Below are 26,823 nucleotides of genomic sequence, written 5' to 3'. Positions count from 1 at the left end.
TTTATAGATAAGAAAATTGAGACAAACAGGGTTAAAGTGACTTGTCTAGAGTCACACAGCTAGTGCCTTGAGGGCAGATTTTGGGTCCTCCTGACTCCAGACCCAGTACTTTAACCACTGAACCACCTAACTGCCTTGTAGGCGTTCTGTCCATGGTGCTAGAATTTGAACACAGATCTCGCCTTCCCATCTCCATTAGAGCACATCCTTTCCTTCGTCCCTGATGACTGGCTTATGGTCTAGGTCCAGGAACCCCAAATCTCAGAGTCCTATGAATTTCATGGATTTGACTCCTACTTCTGCCCTCATACCCTGTGTCAGACTGACCTAAGGCAATGGGTGGGCATGTACTGCCAGCTCAAAACCAGTTTGATTGTGTTTTAAGGATTATAATAATGAGAAATGTCATGACATAATAGGTAGAGCACCAGCTTTAAAGTCAGGAAGCCCTATGTTCAAATGCTGCCTCCCATTCGCTGGTTGAGTGGTCATGGGAAAGTCATGTAACCTCAGACAACTCTCTGAGGATTGAAAGTAGCAGATAAGTTGATCTGCATTGGTGGAAGGCACTTTCACACTCAAAGTTTCCAACATGGATACAATCATCTGTCCTGATAATATTAATAAATAGAAAGATCTTGTTTTGAGTGTGCTTTAAGGGACACACAGCATTGACCCTGACAAAATCAAATACTCAAGATTAATTAATCTGATTTCTAGTTGGAAAAAAAGATTAGAGTCTTTCTAAATGGGGAGAGAGCAATCAGATGTGATTCCCTGAAATCGGGCGGGGCGGGGGAGAGGTTCCACTCTCTCCAAATATCTGTACTCGATCAAAGGAACATGAAAACAATAACTGAATAGTACAGGGTCAGTTTTCAGGTAAGACATAATGGATTTCTTGAGATGTACAATTGTGAGAAAACTCTTTTTATCAGTCTTTGGATCTGACCAGGTTTATGGTCAGCATAACCTAGATCTTAGTTAAGGGTCTCTAAGCAACAGATAGAGGTGGTACAGCTTCTCAATCATGCAGTGAAAAAAGTTTTCTTACAGAACTTTTTGAATAGAAAGCTGAGCTAGGTCCAGAATTAAGTCACAAGATAGAGCTAGTTTGGTTCACACAATTCCAAAGAAGGAAGGAAAAAAGGAAGAAAGGAAGGAAGGAAGGAAGAAAGGAAGGAAGGAAAGAAGGAAAGAAGGGAGAAACAGGAGGGAGAGAAGGAAGGAAAGAGAGAAGGAGAGAGAGAGGAGGAAAGGAAGGAAGGAAAGAAAGAAAGGAAAGGAAGAAGGGGAAAAGAAAAGGAAGGGAGGGAGGAAGGAAGAAAAGGGAGGGAAGGAGAAAAAGAAAAGGAATAAAGAAAAAAGAAAGGAAGGGAGGGAGGGAAAGAAAGAAAGGGAAAGGAACAGAGGGAGGGAAAGAAAGAGGAAAGAAAAAAGAAAGAAAGGAGGGAGAGAGGGAAAAAGAATGAAAGAACAAAAAATGAAAGAAAGCAAAAAGGAGGAAAAAAAGAAAAAGAAAGAAGAAAGGAAGGCAAAAAATAAATATAAATTAAGAGCCTACTATGTGCCAGTCACTGTGTTAAGTACTTTACAAATATCTCTTTTGATCTTTGCTCTCCCCTGTGAAGTAGGTACTATTATTATATCTCTATTTACTATTGAGGAAACAGAGGCAGAGAAATGTTACACAGCTAATAAATGGCAAATGCAGGATCCAAACCTTGTTCTTCAGACCCTCCCTACTTTAGTTTTCCTTCCACTACATGCTTCTTCTTCATGCAGCAGGACTTAACTATGTTCTCTATGTTAGCTGGTTCCTGGCTTGTTCACTCTGTCATCCCCGATTTCTCTGGATTAGTTGATGATCCATTCCCTTCCTAACATATAGTCTCCTCTTCCTTCAGTACAGGACAATTACCTCAAGTCTAAGACTCCAAGGTTTCCAGGTGCCTCTCCCCCATAACTCTTCATTTTTCACCCCTGACTTTACAGCATGTTGCCAATTACCAGAGTTAACTGTGTATTGTACCCTCCCACACTCTCTGTGGACAAAAACCTTTTTATCTACCTAAACTTTGCCTCCCTTTCTTGGTTCTAGTGTGATGCTCTGCCTGTAGAAGATGCTCAGAAAGCAGAAGCTGAATTGAATAGACTGATGAAAAACCAAGTCCTAGTAAAGGAAGGGATTTGTTTAAAATCATATAACTAGAAGAAGTCAGGCAGACTTTGAACCCCTGTCTCCTGACTCTGAGCCACATGCTTTTCTCTTTACTCCATGCTACCTCTCATGCTAGTTGTGTGAACCTGGAGAAGTAACTTAATCTCTCTGACTCTCCTCTATGAATGGGGATAATGCACTACCTACCTCACAGAGATATGAGGAAAGTACAGGTAAAAACTCAAATGCTATGGAAATGACAGTTATTAAGGAGATCATTTACTCTAACCTCTTTCTTTTTAAAGAGGCAAAAACTGGGACCCAGAAAGGGAAAGATATGCTAAAAATAGAATGGCAAGTTAGTGACAGAGCTCATGGTGACATAGTGCCAGTGGGTGCCACAATTTATGGAGAGAAGAAAATAGACAATATGCCTAGAGAAGGTGTATCCAGTCATGGGAATTTTTTGTGGGAGTTTGAGAGAAACTGAATGAGGGGAACTCTGGGAGGAGAGAGAATTCAGGAAGTGAGGAAGAATAGGGACAATGCAGGAGATGGCTTTTAGGGAACAGGAAAAAGGAAGCAACCACAAGGGGTTTCCAGGTAGGGCCTTAAGGAAGTCTTTCCTAGCCTGTTCACTGGGCTTTCCAGGGAGACCATGATACTAATACTCCCAAGCCTTTCCATCTAAGCCTGGGATCCTGGGGTCATATTGTACAACCACCCTCCCTTACTTCCAGACAGGCTGACCTTTAGCCATCTCAGAATACAATGATTTAGGACTTTAAAGGGGAAAAAAACAAAGGAGCTAAGTGATGTCTCCTTAGTTACAGGGTTGCCTCAATTTACTCAAATACCTAGAAATAGCCCCCAAAGCACTAGATTTGGATTCAGGACACCTGCTACTTCTTCCTGCCTGTGTGACTTTATGGCAGTCATTTCCCCTGCTTGAGCTGAGTCCAATTTCTTTCCTTGTAAAATGAAAGGGTCAAATTAAATGATTTCTTAAAGTTTCTTCTAGGTTTAAAATCTGAGCTTTTCTGAGGATTTGCTCTGGTGCCTTCCCTATGTAAATGCTAGGCAGGCACATGGAAAGAAACTTCTCAGACTAGGATATTGTCAGCAGAGTTCAAGCTCTAACAGGTCCTCCCCAGGTGCCAAGGCTTCAAGCAGGGCTATATCAAGAGACAACAATTTAAGGCGAGATGCTGTTCATTCTCAGCATGAAGTGGGGAGGAGCAGGGGAATAAAAGGGGGAGGAGGAAGGAAATAAAGTCCAGAGGGACAGTGAGATGAAGTGGAAGAGGCTTGGAAAGAGAGCTACAAACTTAGAATCATAGAATGCTGGAACTAGAAAAAACTTCAGAGTTTATATAAAATACACACTAAGTAGTTTGATGGAAAGAAAGAGTCCTAACAAACAGGCTAAGAGAGACCAGGGACAGGAAAGATCTTGTGTGGAGGAAGTGGGCAGAACATGCCAAGCATCCCACCAGGGTGGGAGATGGAATGTCCATTTTAGAGAGGCTGGAAGCTGGCTTGGGTGGAAAACGGCTGGCAAAAGAGGGAGTTTTAGAAAATCTTATTTGAAAGATCAGCTAGAAACAGTACATGAGACACATTGGCCATTTCATAAGCAAGCCTCTTTCTTTTGTCCTTTATATACTGGATTTTTTACATTTGTGGAAGGTTAAGTATATAATTTTTAAAAATGAAAGATACATCAGAAGCTTGGGTCCTGAATCCTCCATGGTGTTTGGTTTTCTGCTTTAACACTTGGGCAAACTTGAAGAGAGAGAGAGAGCGAGAGAGAGTGAGAGAGAGAGAGAGAGAAGAAAGGAAGGGAAGGAAAGAAGGAAGGAAAGAAAGAAGGATGAATAGATGAATGGATGAATGAATAAATAATAGAAATATGAATAGATGGATGGCTAGAGATGGATTGAGAGATAGATAGATGGAGAAATACATGGATGTATAATTGAATGGAAAGACAGATAAATGGATGGATGATGGATGATAGATGGATGAAAAGACAGGCAGATGAAGAAATAGATGAATAGATGCATGATGAAATAGATGATATAGATGGATGGATGGATAGATGAATGGAAAGATAGATGGGTAGTTAGATGGATAGATAGATAAGTGAATGGATGATAGATGGAGAGGACAGATAAATGGATAGATAGAAGGGTAAGCAAGTAGAAGTAGAAAGAAAAAGCTAGACAGATGAATTGAGAGATAGGCAAATAGATGGGTGATGTATAGATGGATAGATAGATGGGTGGATGGATAGACAGATAGATGATAAAGGAGAGATAGGCAGATAGATGGAAAGATATATGGAGAAATGGAGAAATAGGCATATAGTTGATAGATAAATAGATAGATGAAGAGATATGTAGATAGAGAAATGGAGATTATAGGTAGATGAAGAAATAAATAGTTATATGCATATGAATATTTACATGCCTATATATACACAATAAATTTAAATATATGTGTTACATACGTACACATCTATATGAGTGTATATACATATATATGTATGTGTGTGTATATGTACCAGTACATTTCCTTGGTGCTGGTCTCATTTGAATGTCAAATGTACACTTGCCAAAAATATTTTTTATGGAAAATTCACACAGGGCAAACACTCACAAGATGGTCAGAAAAAGAGATCCAAGAACACTCTCAAAGTCTCTCAAGAACTTTAGAATCAATTGTATGACATGGGAGACTGGCATACGATTGCCCAGCATGGCGTGCCCTCATCAGAGGAACACAGCACTATGGGCAAAGCAGAACTGAATTAACCCAAAAGATTGTGAGCTGCATAAAATTAGAGAAGCTACCCCAAGTGTTCATATGTTCTATTTGTGTCTGACCTGTGGCAGAGCATTCTGAGTTCATATATGACCCCTGAGCTAGGACTTTAAAGGATAGTAGTGGATAGAAAGAGCAACCTGTGAGTCAGTAGACCTGAGTGCAAATTCCAGCTATGCTACTAGCTAGCTGTGTGATCTTAAGAAGTTAATTGTTCTTCTCTGGGCCTTAGAGATATGAGGAAAGTACAGGTAAAAACTCAAATGCTTCCCCTCTCCCATAAAATGGTAATAATGATATTTGACCTTATTTGAAAGATTGATAAAATGCTCCTGATCAGTGGATATAAGCATTCAAGAGGAGAACCTAATCATTTTATCATCAAATTGGGAGATGGGGGAAATAGATTGAATCAGAGTTAATAAGAATTTATTAAGCACCTATTGTGTGTCAGGTAATGTGGATGCAAAAAAAAAGTCATAAGATAATTCTTACTCTTAAGGAGCTCACAGTCTAATGGATGAAACCACATGGCAAAGAAAGTGAAAGCAGGGGATGGAGAGAGGGACTCTCCAGGTTCAGGTGCATACCATCCTGCCCCTGGGGTGGGAGATGATATGAGGATGTGGGAGCTTCTGAATTGATTTCATCTTGCAGAAGGATGAGTTTCTGGAGATGATGAAATCTAGGAAAGTAGCCAGGTGGGAAATGATGAGAATTCCCTGGGTGCCAACCGGAAAAAAAAGAGGCGTAAGGAGGAAGGAGCTCCCAGAGGACCACCTGCCATGTTCTCCAACCAGAGGGAGGGAGGGGCACACCGAAGGGCAGAGGGTGATGAGGAGAGAGGGGGTTTCCCAGCTGATTTCATTTTGCAAAAAAGGATGCTTCAAAGGAAAGCTACAAGATTTAAAATAGAGCTGGAAAGAACTTAAAATCTCATCAAACACAGTCTCTTCATTTTACAAAGAATGAAGTAAGATTCTTGGGACCACTATGGGTACAGTGCACAGAATATCAATCCTGGAGTCAGGAAGATTCATCTTCCCGAGTTCAAATCCAGCTTTAGACACTTATTAACTGTGGGACCCTGGCAAGTCCTGTTTGCCTCACTTTCCTCATCTGTAAAATGAACTGGAAAAGGAAATGGCAACTCTCTCCAATATTTCTGCCAAGAAAACCCCAATTGGAGCCATGAAGAATCAGACAGGACTGAATAACAAAGCAATTAGGCCCAGAGAAGTTAAATAATTTTTCCAATCACACAATGATTTAGCCAAAAAATAAGAAATCAGACCAAAGGCTTATGGTTTTAAGTTCCAGTATCTCCATCTTTGGATTCTTGGGAGTCAGATATTCAGCAAACAATTTCTTGGTTTAGTCTTAAGGCTCATAGTTTTAGTCTTAAGCTGCCATAGAATTTCCAATGAAGAGACCAAACCCCAAACAATTTTTGTTGGAGCAATTGAGAGGGTCAGATAAGGAGATTTGTGTCCTCTCACTAGCCCTCTTCCTGTTATACTGCATGCCTCTATGAGATGATTATTTAGTGGTTGAAGAGGAGAAAAGGCAGAAAATACTAAGAGTGCCTTAGTGGTCATCTAAAGGTGGCCAGTTCTGGGGAAGGAAGAAATGATAGAAGGGAGAAGAGTGGCCAGATCTCACTTGTGTGCTAATTAACTGGGAGGTTTCCAGGAGAGGAACCTGACCTCCTGAAGACTCCACGAGCTGATCTCTTTCCACCCCATGGTAAGACATGTCTTTTTACAGGACCAGCCTGGCAGAGGACTGAAATGTCAGATTCAGAGACTGAGGTCAAGATGAGCACTAAGCCTACATCTAAAAACCAAGATGAACCATTTCAGAAGAGACTCTGTTCCAATCTATTTCACAACATCAAGGTACTAAATCTGTCACTGGGGACCTTGGGAGAAGGACTGATAGTGTCAGAGAGTGGCTGCTCCTGGAGAAGAAAGATTTAGGGAAATTCTCCCCCTCAATTCAACAAATGTTTATAAGGAGAAATGAGATCTAGGTATATTATCCTGGGGGCTGAGAAATTTAGAGAAAGGTCTTAACTTGTGGCTTAGCTAACAGAACCCTCAGAGGAAGAACTTAAGGAGTCCACAGTCAGAGAAGGGAAGAGAGATCATATACAAATGGGAACAATAAAAATCTATAAATACAAAGGAATCAACTGTTGATTCTCTATCCTAAAGAAGCAATTTGGACCAAATAACTGTTATCCCTAAAAATTATTTTTATTTGACCATGAATCAAATGAGAAATATTTTGTTCTCGCTTTCTTTCTTAGTTCTCTGTTTCTCTGCATGTCTCTGTATCTCTGTGTGTCTGTTATTGTTTCTCAGGTTCTCTCTATCAGTCTCTCTCTGTCTCTGTCTCTCTATCTCTATGTTTCTCTCCTTCCCTGCCTGTCTCTCTGTCTCTTTCTGTCTCTCTATCTGTCTGTCTGTCTTATAATCTCACAGCTCTGGTTGAAAAAGGGAAGGGTCCCAAGAGGATGGGATGGGAGTTGGGGTAGGGGTTAGGGTGATGGTAAAATGACCTGGAATTTGTCCTGAACAATGAATAAATTAGAATTTAACTCAAACCATTAAATAGAAGAGGCTCAGGGTAGAAGGAGCTCCCAGATGTCCAGCTCCCATGCTTTCCACCTAGAAGGAAAGAGAAGGCCATGCCTAGGGGTAAGGAGATAGGAGGAGGGAAAAGGGAGAAAAGGATAGGGATGGTTGTTCGGGCTCCATCCTGGAAGACTGTGTATAACTGAGACACAAGAGCCAGAATATGGACAGTAGAACAAGGAAAGACATCCCTAATGCAGCTCTGGGGTAGAGGTTTGAAGGCCATAAAGAGCTCCCATAGCCCCAGCCATCCAACCCCATTCCCTCTTTCAGGAACTCCCTTCCCTTTTCAACCACAGTGATGCACCAACTTAGTTTAATTCTGACTTTGAGGTAGGCTTCAACTTCTGGCAAGATGGAGAGTGATGTACGTGGGGATCTGGGAAGTAGAGGACAGTTCTCAGCCCACAGACTTCAGTTGCCAGAAACAGTTTTTTGGCTGCAGAAGTTATCCAAGGGATTCCCTTGGGAGCTTTGTCTCTTTCCTCTTCTCTCTCCACCTCTGGGGGTCCTACTTCAGAAGCTTAAGATAAATTAATGACTTTTCTCTTCCCCTTCTCCCCACCCTCTGTGTCTGATAAATCATGTCTCCCCTCTCCTTCTCTTTTGTCCTCTTTTCTCCCTCCCTTTTTTCTATCTTTTCCTCTCTCCTTTTCTTTTGGTTTTCTCCCTCTTCTGTCTAACCTCCCTTTCTCCCTCATTCTTGTCTATTCTTCCATTTCCTCTGTTTTTCTCTCCTTCTCTTCCTCACTTTTGTCTCTCCCTCCCTCTGTTCCTCTTTTCTACATCTCCAACCCCTGCTCTGTCTCTCCCTCCTTCTTTCCCTTTTCTCTCCTCTCTCCATCATCTCTCTCCTCCCTTCCCCTTTTTTGTCTCTGCAGTTCTTTGTATTCTGCCACAGCCTGCTGCAGCTGACCCAACTCATGATCTCAGGCTACCTGAAGAGCTCCATCTCCACCATAGAGAAACGCTTTGGCCTGTCCAGTCAGACCTCAGGCCTCCTGGCGTCCTTCAATGAGGTATGTCCAACCCCTCAGCCATACTGAGCTCCAGGCTATCCCAGAATATTGGGGATGCAAGGGAAGGGCTCTTTGTTCTCGCCTTACTTGTCTTATCCCATCTTTTTATGCATGGGACCCCTTGACCTCAGTTATGGTTGGTCTCCTCAATGATATTCCCATAGTTCCCTGTGTCCAGGCCTTCAGGGACTCACTCTATGTCTTCAAAAGTAAAAACTGACTTCAAGAAGCAACACCAGGTAGTGCAGGGGTGGGGAACTTTTTTTCTGCCAAGGATCATTTGAATATTTATAACATCATTTGTGGACCGTAGAAAATTATCAACTTATAAAATTCAAGCAGTGAGAGATTGTTTACTGAGCTTTCAGCTCATCATCACCTGCAGTTTCCATAGCAAATGATTTCATGAGCTTTACAGGGCTGGACATTCCCCACCCCTGATGTAATGGGAAGAGTATAACTGGACTTCAACTTTCACTAACACTCTGTGACCATCAATTAGTCACATCTCTTCTCTGGGGGGGAATGTGACTTTACAGAAATAAAGTTTTAGATTAAATTTCCATTCTATATTCTAAATGTTCCTTTTAGTTCTAACATTCTGTGTTCTAAGGTCTCTCCCAGTTACAATATTCTCTCTTATAAGGTCAATTCAGGTATATTTTATTATTATTTTATTTTATATATTATTATTTTATATTATATATATTTACTCTCTCATAGAATTTGAGATCTATATTCTAAAATGCCTTTCCTTCCCCCTCAAATATTCTATGATCTATCTGTTTTCATTCTATATTTTATGTATCTTAAGGTCCTTTCCAGCTCTGAGATTCTGTTGATATGTGAACAATTAGGAAACTCCTACTCTGGATTTGTTTTGTGAAGACTAAACTGTCCAAACTCCTTCAGGGAGAATTGAGATTCTCTTTCATCCTTACCACACAAAGTCACCAAATGCTTACCACTCTCATCCCCTTTCTGACTTCTGGATCTTGAATGGAAAGTGGAGATTATTCAGTTGCTGTGCAACTTTAGGCAAGAGACCTCCTTGCTGAGCTTGTTTCCTCCTCTATAAAATGAAAGTGTTAGATCAGGGTAGCTGAAAGTCAACTCATAGAAGAGAAAATAGAATCTTATAAAGGAGAAATCAGTCACTGCAGCTCATGGAGCAAGTTGAAGCAGCCCTAGACTCATGAACACGTTAGGTTAAGAAAGGACTTCATTTAGTCCAATCTTTTCCTTCCATAGAGGAGGTTAATAAAGCCATAGAAGTCTCAAGATCATATAGCAAGGTGGTCAAAGATAAGTTATATCCAAGTTCTCATGACTCCTAGGCCAGGACTCTTATGTCTCTTCCAGTTTTTGAATTCTGTGATTCTACCCAGGATCCCCTTATATCTATAGCAATGGTAGAACCCCCTCCATACCCTGGCTTGATGAGGGTCTGGAGTTTGGAGCTTGTATTCTTATTCTTTTTTTTGAGGACTGCTTGGTGGGCATGAGGACAGTTAGATAGCTCAGTGGATAGAAAACCAGGCCTGGAATCAGGAAGATTCATCTCCCTGAGATCAAATGTAGCCTTGGGCACTTACAAGCTGTGTGATGCTGGGACAAGTTCCTTAACTCTTTTGCCTCAGTCTCCTTATTTGTAAAAAATGAGCTAGAAAAGGAAATGGCAAACCATTCAGTATCTTTGCTAAAACAAAAAACAAAAAAACCCCCAAACAACCCAAATCCAAATGAGGTTACAAAGAGTCAGATGCAACTTTGGTGGGCATGAATATGGGAATGTGAGCTATAGGGAGGGGAGTGAAGTATGGCAGGAAGCCTCTTGGAACAAGCCAATCAGAGATAGGGGTATGACCTTAATCTGTAGAGATAAGATCTAATGGATGATGTCCATTCTTAGCATCAAGTTGGTTTGGGGTGTAGGGGAAAGGGATGCAGAGGGTTTGGGGGCTAGAGCAGAAAACAATTTTATGATCCTAGACAAGTCACTTCACCCCAGTTGCCTCATCAAAAAAAAAAATTTAGATCTCCTCTAGCCTAGCCTCTGCATTTTACAGAGAAGTACCCTATAACCCAAAGAGGTTCAATCACTTTCCTGAAATCCCTTTTAAAGTTAATGGTACAGCAAGGAATCGAAGCAAGGTCTTCTGATTCCATGTTCAATGCACTTTCTTTCATACTTAGATTCTTAGGAATCAGATAGTAAACAAAAGGTATGTCGGATTAGTCTTAAATCTTTTAAATTTTAATAATATCAGATCTTCATCGCATCCCCATGTTGCCAGCTAGGCACCAAAGGCAAGGGAGTTTGGGGCTTGTCAGGGCTGCAGCTCTCTTTGTGATAGTACAGATACTACATCAATCCATGCTCTTGCTCAAGAACTTTTTAGTTCTCTGTCAACTATTCCATGCCCCCTTTCAAAGGCAGATAGTACAAGGATCATTATCCCAGGTTTATAGAAGAGTAAACTAAGGTTCAGAGGAGTAAAGGGATTTATCCCTGGCCATGCACAGCAGGTAGGTATTGGAGCTAGGATTCAACGTCAGACTTCTTTCTCCAAGTCCAGGGCTGTCACAGTCCATCGTACAGTGGCTCATGGAGAGGAAGTCAACCTGACATCCTCTTACCCTTCCTGACTCTTCTCCCTTTCAGGTGGGGAACACGGCCCTCATAGTATTCGTGAGCTACTTTGGGAGCCGGGTCCATCGGCCCCGACTGATCGGCTTGGGAGCTGTGCTTGTTGCCATGGCAGGACTCCTCATGAGCCTTCCCCACTTCATCTCGGAGCCTTATCGCTATGACCACGCTAACCTTGGTGAGGGAGCCAGACTGTTGGGACCCTGTGGGGAGATCTCACCCAGCTGATGAATAAATTTCTTATGAGAAGTAGTGAGAGAGAAGCCTGGGAAAAAGAAATATTAAATTGTAGTGAGCCTTGAATGCCAAGCTAATGAATTCTCAAGGTAATGGAAGGAGTATTAAATATTCTAGAGCAGGCTAATAGCAAGGGCAGGTTTATACTTTTGGAAGATTATTTTGGCAAAAGTTTGAAGGATGAATTAGAGAGGGAAGTAAATTGGAGAAAGTAGAAACATTAGGAGGCAGGTAAGAGGTTATGAGATCCTGAGTTAGGCTGAATTATTAATGTGAATGGAGTGGAAGGGACTGAGATGAGGGATATTTTAGAGGCACAATCAACAGGATTCTAGGTGAGGAAAGAGAGAGGAAGGAAAAGAAAGACCCAAAACAATTTCTTTTATTATTATTATTATTAAAGCTTTTTATTTGCAAAGCTTATGCATGGGTAATTTTTCCAACATTGACCTTTGCATAATCTTTTGTTCCAAATTTTCCCCTCCTTTCCCCCACCCTCTCCCCTAGCTGGCAGATAGTCCAATAGATGTTAAATATATTGAAATCCATGTTAGATCTAATATATGCATACACATTTATACAGTTATCTTGTTGCACAAGAAAAATCAGATCAAGAAGGAAGAAAAAAACTGAGAAAGAAAGAAAACAAAATGCAAGCAAATAACAATAGAGAGGGTGAGAATGCTATGTTGTGAACCATGCTCAGTTCCCACAATCTTCTCTCTGGGTGTAGATGGCTCTCTCCATCACAGTTTATTGGAATTGGCCTGAATCATCTCATGGTTGAAAAGAATCAAATCCATTATAGTTGATTATCACATAATCTTGTTGTCACTATGTGCAATGTTCTCCTGGATATGCTCACTTCACTCAACATCAGTTCATGTAAATCTTTCCAGGTTTTTCTGAAGTCAGCCTGCTCATCATTTCTTATAGAACAAACATATTTTGTTACATTCATATACCATAACCTATTCAGTCATTCCCCGCCCAATTGAAGGGCATCCACTCAGTTTCCAGTTCCTTGCCACTACAAAAAGCTGCTACAAACATTTTTGCACATGTGGGGCCTTTTCCCACCTTTATGATCCCTTTGGGACACAGACCCAGACACTGCTGGATCAAAGGATTTACACAATTTTAGAGCCTTTGGGGCACAGTAAGAAGAAGATTTAAAGAAAAAGAGGAGCAAGTTCTAGGAAATGGTTAAGAATGAGTGTTCATGGGATCGTGTAAGTGAAGGGGTGCAACAGGCAATTGGCATGTGGACCTGGAGCTATAGTTATTTGCCATTGCCATTGCCAAACTAAGGATGTTCTATTTGATCTTGAAGACAATAAGATGCTACTGGAGTTTATTGAATAGGGGATGCGACAAGGTCAGACCTAGGCTTTAGTAGGATTAGTTTGATAGCTAAGTGGAGGTCCAAGGCCCTGGAAAAGTATAGAACAGTGTCAGTAGTATAACCACCATATTTATCCCTGCACCGTTAGGAAGAAGAAGAATGCAAATGGAAAGGACTTGAGCAAGAGAGACCAACCAAATGAGAGCACAAAATGCCTCAGAGACCTCACACAATGAAAGGACTACTCAAAGGCTATTGGATTTGCTAATTCGGAGCTCTTTGGTGATCTATGATCAGGCTGTTTCTATAGAGTGATACAGTCCAACAGCAGAATACAGGGGACTGTGAGAAAGGCAGGAAGAAATGGAATCAGCAAATATAGATGACACTTTCTACAACTTTGATAGTGAAAGGCAGAAGAAGGAAGTGTTGGTAGCTTGGTGGTAGTAGTAGAAAGGGTATTTGAAGTATTGAATTGAAACAAATGTTGAAAAAGGATATTTTTAATGCAGTGAAAAATGCTTATAGGCAAAGGGAAGGAGACAGTACAAAGAGAGAGATCAATGATTCATGAGAAAAAGGGAATGATCACCAGGATGTGGTCTTAAAGGAGATAAGATCAAAAATTTAAAGAATTTTTAAAAATTCAAAGCTAGAAGGAACATCTAGTCCATTCTCTTCTGTTATGGTTTTTTTTTCCTACATGAAAAAACTGAGATCCAAAGACAAATGACTTATCCAAAGTCACACAGTAAGAGCTAAGAAATAGCCTCTTCAGAACTAATGATACTACAGTGGAGGAATGGTACTTCATCCTTTGAGACTGGAGGATAGATACAGAAATGTGTGAGGACACAGAGCAGTTCTGAGGTATAGAAGAGAGGAGCTGAAGAAGTGAATGTTTGGGATCTTCTCAGCAAGGGTCCATTGTGTAAATTCATGGACCTCAGCTTCAAATATTGTCATTATAGAAAAAAATCAAGTCAATAAGCATGTATCAAATGCCTAGTATATGTTCAATGTCACACAAAGTGCTTGGGATACAAAGAACAGTAAACATAAAATAACATAAAATAGATAGATGAGAAAGAGATAAAAAGGTAAAAGAATGAATAGGTGAATAAGTAAATTACATAAATGGATAAATGAATAAATGACCCTTCTCAAGGAGGGATCAGTGATGGAAGAGATTAGTGGCAAACAGCTATGTGTATATAAGACATGTACAGGTAAAATGAGAGGTAATCTCAGAGGGAAGGTACTAAGATTAAAGAAGACTGAGAAAACTTTTTGCAAAAGATTTTAGCTGAGACTTGAAGTTAGGGAAGCCTAGAAGTAGAGCTGAGGAGGGAGAGTATTCTGGAAATGGGGAATAACCAATAAAAATACCCAGAATTGGGAGGTGGAGTGTCTAATTCAAGGAATAACAAGGAGACCATTGATACTGGATTACCAAGAACAAGGGAGGAGGTATAAGGTGTTGGTTGGTTGGATGTTATCCTTTGTTCTTGGAGAGGACCAAAATGAGATTACTGTATTAGAATCAAGTTACATTGTGTCCAACTGTGACTGATCAGACCAATAAGAGCTCGGAAAGCTCTGCCACAGGTCGTACACAAATTATCCAAGTAAACACTTGGGATGGATGTTCTAAATTTGTGTACCTTATGTTTCTTTTGAGCTATTTCAATTCTGTGTGGCTCAGAGAGCACAGCACCTTCTCTGGGCATTCCTTCTTTTGGGCAGTCCTATGCCAGTGTCTTTCATACAATCAATTTTACAGAGACTTTGAGAGCATCCTTGTATTGCCTTTTCTGACCACTCTGAGCACTTTTTCCTGTATAAGTTCTCAATAAAATAGTCTTTTTGCAAGTATGTTTGATATTTGAACAACGTGGCCAACCCATCAGAGATGTGAGTTTAGTTCAGAAAAGGACCTCAGTATGTAGTACCTTATCTTGCCAGGTGATCTTCACAATCTTCCTACGACAATTCAAATGGAAGCAGTTCAGTTTCTTGGCATGGTGCTGGTAACTGTCTAGGTTTCACTGACATTCAGCAATAAGGTCAGCACAACAGCTCTGTAGAACTTTTGATAGCAAATCTTTCTCACAGTTTCCTTTGGAACATCCCCAAAAACTGAGTGTGTAAGGTATAAGAAGATTGGAAAGGTAGGACAGGGCCAGGTTATCAAGGGCTTTAAAAGATTTTCTATTTGGAGATAATAAAGAGCCACTGGAGTCTATTGAGTAAGGGGTGTGATATGGTCAGCCTTGAGCTTTAGGAAAATCGATTTGAGAATTGTTTGGAAGATGTTCTAGAGTTTATGCAGAAAAGCCAACTACAAAGTTATTGAAATAGTTCAGATGTGGGATGATAAGGATCTGCATCAGGGACAGTGTCAGAGGAGAGAAGGAAGTATAGAAAAAAGATGTCTCCAAGATAGAATGGATAGAGCTTTGGCAGCTGATTTAACATAGAAGGGTGAGAGAGTGAAAAGCTAAGTTGTGAGGCTGGATGACTGGAAGGATTATTGTACTCTTAACAAAAATAATGAAGTTAGAAAGAGAGGCAAGTTTGGGTAAAAGAAAATAAGTTTAGTTTTGGACATACTGAGTTTAAATCTGCGAAATTCAAGCTGTCCTGTAGATACTGAGGATGCTAAGAAAGAGTTTGGGGCTGGATGTGTAGATTTAAGAATCATCTGCATAGAGATGAAATTGATTCCATGGGAGCTGACAATAGTCAAACAGCATACAAAAAGAAGAAAAGAGGCTCTGGCCTTGGTAGAGAGGTTATGATTCTATTTGATAAATAAAAAAATACATAAATATAATTGTAGAGGAAAGACCCTAGAACATAGAAGGTCAGATTTGGTGAGAACCTTAGAGATCATTTAGTTCAATACCCTCATCATATAGCTCAAAGAAACTTGGGTCCACTTTAACCTTAAGAGGCTCATCCAAAGTCACAGAGACGCGAGTAGCAAGTTCAACATATCTAGTTTCAAACCCAGCTCTTTTTTTCACTGTTTCACAGTGCAACCTGGCCAGGGGGTAGAACATAGAATATTACAGCTGAAAGACTATATGGTATATCAGAACTGGAAAAGATCTTGAAACAGAAGCCATAGAATTTCATAACTGGAAGTAGCCTTCAAAACCATTTAAAGCAAAACTCATAATATTTTGGAGGAGGAAACTAAAGCCCCAGGAGATAAAGGAAGGCCACATAAAAGTCATAATAGAGCTGAGATTTGAATCCCAGTTCAATAATTGAAATCAATATTTCTATTATCAACAGTTTCCTTGAAATCAATGGCCTGCTTTTAAAGAAAGAGATAGTATTCACAAAAATACTCAACTATGCATAGTATCTGTGTGTTTGTGTATGCAATAACAGGAATCATCTAAAGTTAGTTTACCAAACATTTGCAGCTTGTATGAAATGAGCACATATTATTGACTGTTTTCATTGAGAGTATGATTTTATTACACAGGGAAGATGTTTCCTGGAATAAACTCTAAATAAACCTCAAAATAAATGTAAAGGGTATAAATTTGAACTCAAGGGGGAAAAGGCAAACTAATCCAATAGTTGAGGAATTATTAAAGTCTAGAAGGGACCTCAGACAGTGTCTAGTCAAGCTCTGTCTTTTTATAAAAGAAGAAACTTTTAAAGCACAGGACTACATAGAAAGTTAGTGACTGACTTAGTAGAGCTGGAGGTACTTTAAAGACTATCTAGTCCAGAAATTCTTATGGATCTCTTTTCCAGGAGTCTGGGAAAGCCTCTGAATCCCTTCTCCATAATAATGTTTTTAAATGCATAAAATAAAAATGCATAGGATTTACAAAGTTAAAAAAATAGCTTTTTATTTTCAAAATGTATACAAAGATATTTTTCAACATTTATCCTTGCAAAACCTTGTTCCAAAATTGTCCTCCCTCCCCCAGACAGCAAGTAATCCAATATAAGCTAAACATGTACAATTCTTCTATGCATATTTCCATATTTATCATGCTGCACAAGAAAAATCATCAAAAAGAAAAAAATGAGAAAGAAAAAAAGCAAAAAACAACTATGTTGTGAGAATTTACAAAATTTACTAATTATATTAAAATGATTGTCAAAATAGTTTTTCAAAGCAAGTTCATGGCCTCCAGGTAAAGAATTCTTAATTCTAGTCCGGCTCTCTCATTTTAAGGCACAGGGAGGGCAGATAATTTGTCTAAAGTCATACCAGCAGCTAGAGATCCTCCTATTGTTTAGTTGAGTGTTCTTTCTTCTCTGTGCCATAAAGGTGAGAAGGTGGGGAAATGGAGAGAGGCAAGAATACAGAAAAGTTTAAACGGAGAAGAGAAACTAACCCAGGGGTAGGTGGAAAAGATGGGTAATGACTGAACTGAGAATGACTGATCCTTATGGTGATTTCCCTTATATCTCCTGCTCCACAGGCCTGCGTCAGGACTCTACTTCTTCCTTATGTTTGCTATCCCAGGCCCCAGAACAGGCCTCTGCCTCTGCCTCAGTCTCAACCCCAAGTAATAGTAGCTGTGCCTTCCACTCGGAGGCTCCACAGATGGCGGTGGTGGGGCTCATGTTCCTGGCACAGGCCCTGCTTGGAGTGGGTGCTGTGCCCATCCAACCCTTTGGAATCTCCTATATCGATGACTTTGCCCACCCAAACAACTCTCCCCTCTATTTAGGTAAGAGTCAAACATGCTGCTAGGACCTTGGGGAACTGGGAAAGGGAACTAAGGATTGGGGCTGCTGGGAGGTTTATTGTGGATAAGGTTGGTATTGAGTTACCTTTGGCATTAAAGGATGAGAATGGATTTTAAATTTCATTTGTTGGGGCTGGATGAGGATTTGAATAAAATATTCAGGTAGAATTTAGATTTGAAAATATGAGTTTAGGATATTTAAGATTGAGAGGAGGTTAAGGTTTCAATTCAATTTTGATTTAGGGTTGATTTAGAGTTGGGTTAGGGTTAGTAAAAACCATTTGGGGTTAAGGATTAGATTTAGGGTTAAAGATTGATATTAATGTTAGAATTGGGTTGGATTCACTTTTGGAATTAGAATAATGGTGGTTCTTAAGTATGGCTGGAGTAATACTGGAATTGGGGTTAGTGTTAAGACTGGATTTTCAGCTGGAGAGTCACAGTGGAAGGGTAACTATAGATATGGAATGGGAAAGAAACTGAGTAAAAATCAGCCTGAGAAAATTATTAGCTGTGTGACCACAGTCAAGTCACTTAACTTCTGCTTTAATTTTCTTATCTGTAAAATGGAGATAATTTTCCCAGAGTTATTGTGAGGATAAAATGAAATAATATTTGAAGTGTTTTATAAACCTTGAAGTACTATAGAAATGAAATTGCAGCTGTTGTTATTTACCGTTGAGATTGAGGTGAGCAGGGATTGAGACTAAAGCTAGAAATAAATTTTAGGATTTGGCTTTGGGTTGGAGATATGATTGAAGTGAAGGTTGGAACAAGAGGAAGGGTTGTAGTTATGTCTGGATTGAATTTAGGACTGGGCTCAAAATTGGAGCTTCAATTAGTCTTAGCACAGGTTAAAGCATAATCTTAAGTTTAGGACTAAGAGAGCTTTTCTGGAAAGGGTAAGAGAATGTTATGACAGTGAATCATTGTGGGAAAAAAATGACTTCATCCCATCTTCTGACAGTAGGTGATGGATTCAAGGTGCAGAGTGAAAAAAATATATATATATATATTTAGACATAGCCAATATAGGAATTTCTTTTGCTTGACTCCACATATTTGTTATAAACATTTCATTTTTCTTGTTTTATTTTGTTTCCCAATGAGGGAAGTGGGAGGGGGATTTATTCATTGAAAATAATGAAATTAGTTGTCTTTATAAAAATGAACTGACTTAGTAGAAAATGAGGCTTTGGAAGAATGGAAAGTATGTGTCAGGACTTTGTATAATTGGACTATGGTTTGACCAAAGATTCTATGCCATCATCAGGGATCCTCTTTGCTGTAACTCTCATTGGACCTGGGGTGGCTTTTGGACTTGGAGGCCTCATGCTGAGGCTTTATGTGGATATTGATCGGATGCCTGAAGGTGAGTTCCCTTTCCCTAATTTTCCCCTTTTACAATATCCTTCTACCACTGGAAATGGAGGGGAGGAGGGAAGAGAAGGGAGGGCATGATAATCCCAGAAATCCAGAGACAACTTGGAACAAGGTTAGTGGGACATTACAGTCAATTTTATTGCAGCATCCAAATGATTTTACTTATTCTGAAGGACCAGCCTTGTACTAGGTATTGTGGGAGGAAACAAAAGGAAATGTAATTCTTCTTCTGAAGTTTCATTTTTTTGTGCTGTTTTCCTAATGCCTACCTCACTCCCTGGCACATTGTAGGTACTTAATAAATTCTTGTTGATTGATTTAGGAAAATTTGAGGAGAGAAAAATTGCTTTCAGCTGGGAAAGTGGAAGTGGGGAGGGAAGGGTAGGCACTCTGCCAGAGGCTTAGGCTTTCAGAAAGAGTGGTTACATCTTAAAACAATGTAGAACAAAGGGCCCTGCTGTTATTCTTTTAGTTCAAAGGATCTGAAATTTCAGGAAGATGACTGGACCTTTCAAAGGAAGAACAGGATGCCTAGATGCTCAGTCCCTAGGCCCGGTCTCCTGGAATCAGGAAAGGGATTGGGGTGGAGCAGCAAGGACAGAGCAGTGCAACATAGAGAATCCTCACTCAGTTTTTGAGCTGTCCAGACCTGTCTCTGGTCTATAATGGCAGCTTCCTAAAACCAGGGTCTTAGCACATCAGTGAGTCTTTGCTTTTTGTAAGTCACTCTTCTGGCTTATTTTTTTTTAACTCTTATCTTCAATTGATAAGTTTTTATTTTCTCTTCTTCCTCTCCCTTTGCCCTTTCATTTAAAAAAAAATAGAAAGATAAAATCCTTATAACAAAAGCACATGGTCAAATCAAACAAATTCCCATATTGGTCAGGCCCAAAAACATATATCTCATTCTACGTCAAGTCCATCTCTATCTCTCTGTCAGGAGATAAGAAATTTGCTTCATCATTAGTTCTCTCAGGCCTTGGCTTGATTTCACATTATTCTCCTTCATGTATTTTGTTACAGGCAAATCATATTACTCTCCGTTCCCCAATCTAGTCCTGCCCTTCCTCACTCCCATTTATGTAGACAGTCCCCCAGGCCTGGAGTAGTCTCTTCAATTCTACCTATCACAAGTGCAGGGCTCCCTTCAAGGCCCAGCTCAGGTACCCTGATTTCCAGGGAGTCTTCCCAGAGTTTCCATCTCTCATTTTCCTCACATTTGATTGGGTTCCTTTCCTGTATCTCTCCTTTCCCCTTTTCCCATTCTATCTTGTATCTTAGTTACTTGTAGAATGTAGCAGAATCAAGATTCCAAGCCACTTATTCTACCTCTAAATCCAATATTTTTTCAATTAATACTGCACTGTCTCCCTTAATGGCAAGGAAAGAAAGTTAGATGGCAAAGAATTAGGAAAGAATGAGTCAAATATGTATATTTGTATATATGCACAATGTATATGCATATTGTGTGTCTGTCTATGTGTGTGTATATACATTTACTCACTATATAACATACAATGCATTGATTGATACATATGTCACATGATATATCACACACGTGTATATACACATACCTGTATGTTTTTATAGTATTTATCTATGTATGTAGTTTTGCATCCCTCTCCAGACTCTCGCTTCCATCCAGTCCCAATGTGCTCCCTATTAGATTGTGAATATTAATTAGGTCAGGAACCATATGGTCTTCACCTTTGCATTGCCCTTTCCTCAATATCTCACCAAAACATCCCAGGATTGTTCTCTGGGGTTCCAGGGCCAAATATCTCAGCCTTGCTTGATCTTTTTCAAGATCCTAATTTAAAACTCCTAGAGATGACTTTCCTGGTCCTTTAATTTGCCATGCTCCCGGGGTTCAAAGACCTGCTATCTTCCTAATTACCATCCTTCCCTTTCCTTCTGTTTCTATCACAAAAGGACCTGAATTAGAGCATCTGCTCCCTCTTCATTCACTTCAGAAAGTGCCATTATGTCAAAGGTACAATGCTAGTCTCTGGAATGGCAAAGGTATATTATTGAAACAGTGTCTGCCCTAAATTTCATTTTACTCTGGATTCACTCCCCATTTCTACTCTGGACCACACATATTTTCTAAATGTATTGTATTTCCTTTTACAAAAAGGGGAGGAAGAATATGCACATTTAGAGACAATGGCTCCTACTTCTTTATCACATGAAATTTTCAAAGCACTTAATGTAGTTTTTAAGAGGGAGGTGATTTTCCTGCCATTTTACAGATGAGAAAATTAAATCTCAGAGCAATGCTTTGATTGTAGGGGATTTAGGCCTGGGAAAGGACTATGGCTTTCAATTAATTCAATCTCTTGATTTTTTGGAGGCCAATTAGCTCTTTGGGAGGGAAAAGCAGTTGAACTAAGAACCTACATGTAGAAATCAGTCCATCAACAAAATTTTACTTGTGTTTAAAATGTGTCAGGAAATGGGGCAGGGCAGAGAAAGTACAAAGTAAAATAAGGAAGTGGTTCCTGCCCTTGAAAGCTTATAGTCTAATAAATCTAATGAACAGAGGTGGGATTTAAGGGCAGGCCTATTTACTCTGGCCCCTAGTGCCTTCTCTAGTGACATGCGCACATATATGTACATATAGATACATACACACATAATAAACATATATATATATGCACACACGTGATGTATCACATGTAATATATGTATCAATAATACGTGTTTTATGGTGAATATGTGTATATACACATATGTGGCTGGTTCTGGTGTAGAAACTTCATCATTTATGCTTTAACTAAGATTTCTTATGCTTAGGTCAGTGCTCATGAAGTGCTCACCGTGAAGATCTGTTAGTTCCCCTTCCTGGCCCAGAAAAGTGTTTTTGCATCCTAGAACAAATAATTGTCATTGGGCCATTTTCTTAGCCCAAACTCATTGGGCCATTTTATAGGACCAGGCTCACTCCCAGCCAATAAGCAAATGCCCTTGTCAATGGCATTATTTGGCTATTTTACTCTCATTCTTTCCTAATTCCTGGCTATATAACTTTCTTTCCTTGCTTGAAAAAGACACAATGCAGTATTAATTGAAAGAATACTGGGTGTAGAGGTAGAAGAAGTAGCTTTGAATCTTGGCTGCTACTCTTCATTTATATGAGCTAGGGCTAGTCACTTCCCCCTCCCTGGGTCTCAATTTTCATTTGTGACATGTTGAGGTCAATGGTTTCTAAAGTCCCTTCCTGTTCTAAATTCTGCCTTACACCCTAAGACTCTGTGATCCAGGTAGAATAGAGAGAAGCTTTGCGGATCTGAATCCAAAAGTCATGGACATAGGAGGAAAAGATTGGCTGGTCTAGCTAGGATAAGCCATTGGCTATGGAGGATGATTGCCTGTGGGATGGGGATTATTCCCACCTTCTCCCTGAAATAACTTCCTGGTTTTCTGCCTAGTTTGAACTAATATGATTATCTCTTATGAAAAGATACTTCTCCCAGCTCCTCTGCAGATTTTGGGGAGAGAAGGAAGATTTTTGCATGTAGGACATTGCATAGATTATCAGATTTTATCTTTGATACACTGATTGGTTTTGCTGATTTCTTTCTCATTTGCTCTTTAAAATTTTTTTTGTTTTATGAGATAGTCCTCTGAGAGGAAGAAGGGGAAAAAAAGAATGAATGAAATATTTGTTAAGCCTTTACTATGTGCATAACATTGTGGGTGTATTTAAGGAAAAATAGGATGATCCCTACTCTTAGGGAACTCATGTTCTAATTTAGGAGATAATACATATGGACAGCTTCAGCTGCACGTGATCTGGGAAAATCCCATGGTCTTTAGAATACAGAGGCAAAACAGCTAGTAAGGTCTTCTTTAATATCAATTTCACTGATAAAATCACTTCCTTTTCTGATGTGGAATCATCTGACAGTGTCAAGGACTTTGGTGGCAAAAACTTTCCTTTATGGGTCTTCAGAAGCTGATGTTATAGCCCCTGTAGGAGGGTTGCTAGGCTGCATCTCCATAGAGGTTGCTTCCCAGAATGATGGCTGAGGGTGCTGGGCTGGAAACATTGCTATTCCCAAGGTTCTTGGGATGGATGCTAGTGGAAGTTTCAGTGATTCAAAAACAAAAAAAAAATATCCATTATAATTTTTTAAACCCTCTATCTCTCTGCATCATTTAGAACAGGGATAAAACTAGAAAGAGGATTCAGAATGAATCTCAGAGCTGGGAGTTATAGGCCATTTAATTCAGCCTCTCCCTGAACACATGATGGAAGACTGACATTGATAAGGAAGTTTCTTTATTGGTCGATAGTGAGCTAGATCAGGAGTCAGCAAATGTTATAGTCCTCTGCTTGTTTTTGTCTGCACCTCTATGAGTAAATTTAAAAAAAACAACAATAATTCTGAGAAATGATCATCCAGCTTTGCTGGAAGAATGGGGTTGGAATAGGGTCCATTCTGCTTTTATAGTTCTCAAATGACTAGGAATTTGCAGAGGAACTAGAAGGAAGGAGGATGTACACAGTATTCAGCCCCAGGCTTTAAGCTTTGTTGAACTATGTCAGCTTTCTGAAGAGTCCAGCTTTCTCCACCTACTGGTCCAGGGGTCCTTAGGTACATTTAAGCCCAGAGCTTCCTCCCATATTAATTTCTGAAGCTCCATCTGAATCTCACTATCTCACCTCTCTGATCTCTGGATTCAGCCAGTTGCCTGGTTTCAGGGATGTGTAGCCTCTGTTCTGGCGCCCAGTGACTTCCCCCCTACTGTTCCTTTTGTCACTGTAACAGAATACCAATAACTGGTACTTCCCCTACCCACACCCCCACCTTCCCTTACCACGCCCTAGGGATCTTATTTACAAAGGAAAGGAGAATATATATATTTAAAAATAATACACCACAGGAAGGGAAAAAGCAATATAAAATCATAGACTATTGGAACTGAAAAAAACTTCGGACAGTATCTAGTCTTATGCTCTCATTTATAGATCGGAAAACTGAGTCTCAGAGAAGTTGAGAGACCTGATACCTAAAATCACACAACTGGAACTGGTGGATTCAGGACTTGAATCCAGGCCTTCTGACTCTAAATTCAGATCTTTTTTGCTATATTTTGTTCATGAAAGATTTCTGCACTGATGAGTTATGGTGGTCTAGTCTAACATAAAAAGTATTCAGAGTATAAGATTTTTAATCAGAAGACCTGAGCTCAAATAGTGGCTCTGTCTTGACTAGTTGTTTAATCTTTATCAAGTCCCTTTACATCTTTTTTTCTAATCTATAAAATGGAGTTAATAATACTTTTAGCTACTCCCTTAAGGTCCTTAAGGACCTCCCTAAGGCAAGGTAGTCCAATGGGTAAAGTGCTAGATCTAGGGTCAAGGAGACCTAAATTCAAAACTGGCCTCAGATAATGACTGGCTGTATGACCCTGCACTAACCCTGTTTTCCTCAGTTTTCTTATTTGTAAAAATGTGCTGGAGAAGGAAATGGCAAACCACTCCAGTATCTTTGCCAAGAAAATACCAAATGAAGTCATGAAGAATCAGACAAGACTGAAAAACAAATTCCATACAAATTTATTAGTATAAAACTAGTTTTTCTGGATCCCATATTGAAAGGTCCAGAATAATGGCCTATAAAAAAAGGAATCAGGGGATAGCAGATAGAGCTCTGGATTTGGTGGCTATTTTCTAGTTGTGTGACTTTGGACAGACAATTCATTTTCTTTAGGCTTTAGTTTCCTCATCTCTGAAATAATATTGTGAAATCTTTTGCAAATTCCTTGTATATTACTTATAGATTTCTGAAGCTTCCATGCAGTATGCTATGAAGGCTACCACAAAATTATCTTTTCTAAGTTGGAATCATTATCAACGGGGATCCCCGTCTTCTGCCCAAGTCAGACCTCGCCAGAATTATTACGTTCAATTCTGATGCCACAGGAGAGGAAACATAGGGACAAGCTGGCATGACCCCAGAGAAGGGTGACTAGGCTACCGAGGGAAATGGAAACTTTGCCATGTGAGCATCAGTTGAAGAAACTAGTGATATTTTATCCAGACAAGAGAAGACTTAAGAGGAAAATGATAGCTATCTTCAAATATTTGAAAGATTGTCTTGGAAAAAGAGATTAGGATTGTTCTGTTTGGCTCAGAAAACAGCTTGGAATAATGAACTGACTTCAACATCCTTTTATGTGGCATAATGAAAAGAGCTTTGGATCAAGTCAAAAGACATGGTTTTAAGCTCCTGTTTATAGGCTGCTAGACCTTAGACAAATCAATTGGTCTTTCTGAGCCTCAGTTTCCTCATCTGTAAAATGAGCTAGAGAAAGAAATGGGAAACAAATCCAGTATCTTTGCCAATAAAGTCCTAAATGGGGTCACAAGTATTGAATATGACTGAAATAACCAAAAACCATATAAAACTCTGGGCAAAAAAAAGAGAGGTATTCCATTACTTAAATTACTTAAAGAGCCATTACATGGAAGAAGGATGAGACTGAAAGCAGAATCAATGGATTAACAAATATTTATTAAGTACCTGCCATATTCCAAGTCTTGTGCTAGATGGTGGAGATACAAAAGTGAGACAGTCTTTGCTCTCAAGAAGTTTACATTCTACCAGGACTAAGAAAGTCTAAGAAACAAAGTGTGAATGAAAGTAGCAGAGGAAAATTTTGAGCTGATATAAGGGAGATCTTTCTGTGATTCTAAGATACTTTCCAGCTCTGATGTTCATTCTTTGATAGCAAAGAGTCTCAGAATTGGAAGACTTCAGATGGTTTCCAGTTCTACCCAAATCCACACCAATTACACTTGCAGATTCCCTAAGAAGTAAACATCCAGTTTTTGCTTTAAGACTTCCAGTGTCAAGGAGTCCATTGTACCCTGAGAGAGCCCTATCTAGTATGGAATCATACTAGTATGGACAGCTTTTTTCATTTATGCCACATAAAAATATGTTGAAAAGTCAGATTATTATTCTAAGCTGTTCAGAACTTCTGAGATCCTAATTCTGTCATCTACTATATCATTTGTCCAGTCCAGCTTTGGGTTATCCCCAAGTTCCAATGCCATTTTTACATCCAAATCATTGATAAAAATGCCTAACAGAACAGGGTCAAGGACAGAATCTTGTGATGTTTCTCTAGAGGTTTATTGCCTGTAGAATAGTTTTAATAGTTCTTTTTGTTGTCATTGGCCCTTAACCCAAGCCTAGGATCCTTCTGGATGTTTACATTCCTAATTCAATTCTTTTAGAATTGTGCCTTTTTCTATTCCTCCTTGGGTTACTTATATCTTCCGAGAATGACTTTTAAAAATTTAAATGGGTCATGGGATTTGGAGCTTGTAGGAACTTTAGTGATTATCAATTCCAACCCTTCATCTTTTATAAATGAGGAGACGGCTGTACAGAGAGCTCAAATTACTTGCCCAAGGTCACACCACCAGTAAGGAGCAGAGCGAGGATTCCCATCCAGGTCCTCTGATTCCATAGCCAAAGTACTACATCTTCATCAGTTTTTGATGTATTGACATCCCCCCACCACTTCTTCATTAATGTAATTTATGCTTACACCTTTAAAATTTTACCTGTGAGAAATTCCCATCCTTCAGAGACCAGTTTCTCCTACAAGCTATTAAATCAAAGATCTAAGAATACCTGTCTTTTCTCTGCACACTAAAATCTGCTCTCAAAAACTTTATGCTCTGTGTCTGGGTATGCTGCACTTCCCCCTTTTTATCTGTCTCCAGAACAGAGTGGTCACTGTCTCTCAGGGTTCCCCCTAATTTCTACCTCAACAACCACTTCCTCCTTGTTGGTCAGGCTCAGGTTAAGAATA

The 26,823-nt window shown here is 39.6% G+C and overlaps 1 protein-coding gene across 3 annotated transcripts in view; it reads left to right on the top strand.

The window, feature by feature from the left end:
- SLCO2B1 (solute carrier organic anion transporter family member 2B1) overlaps positions 1-26,823 on the top strand; it is a 93,128-nt gene that overhangs the window by 16,446 nt on the left and 49,859 nt on the right. For all 3 annotated transcript variants that reach the window (XM_031961394.1, XM_031961393.1, XM_031961392.1), the window contains 5 exons: positions 6,755-6,885; positions 8,508-8,645; positions 11,311-11,473; positions 17,335-17,586; positions 18,878-18,976. In XM_031961394.1, the coding sequence (XP_031817254.1) occupies positions 6,778-6,885; positions 8,508-8,645; positions 11,311-11,473; positions 17,335-17,586; positions 18,878-18,976 (760 nt within the window). In that variant the 5' untranslated portion in view covers positions 6,755-6,777. The remainder of the gene's footprint in view (positions 1-6,754; positions 6,886-8,507; positions 8,646-11,310; positions 11,474-17,334; positions 17,587-18,877; positions 18,977-26,823) is intronic.

Source organism: Sarcophilus harrisii, chromosome 3 (assembly GCF_902635505.1).
Source record: "Sarcophilus harrisii chromosome 3, mSarHar1.11, whole genome shotgun sequence".
In the NCBI taxonomy this organism is placed as follows: domain Eukaryota; kingdom Metazoa; phylum Chordata; class Mammalia; order Dasyuromorphia; family Dasyuridae; genus Sarcophilus; species Sarcophilus harrisii.
The sequence above is the reverse complement of the archived record's forward strand: the minus strand, read 5'-3'. Positions and strand labels throughout refer to the sequence as shown.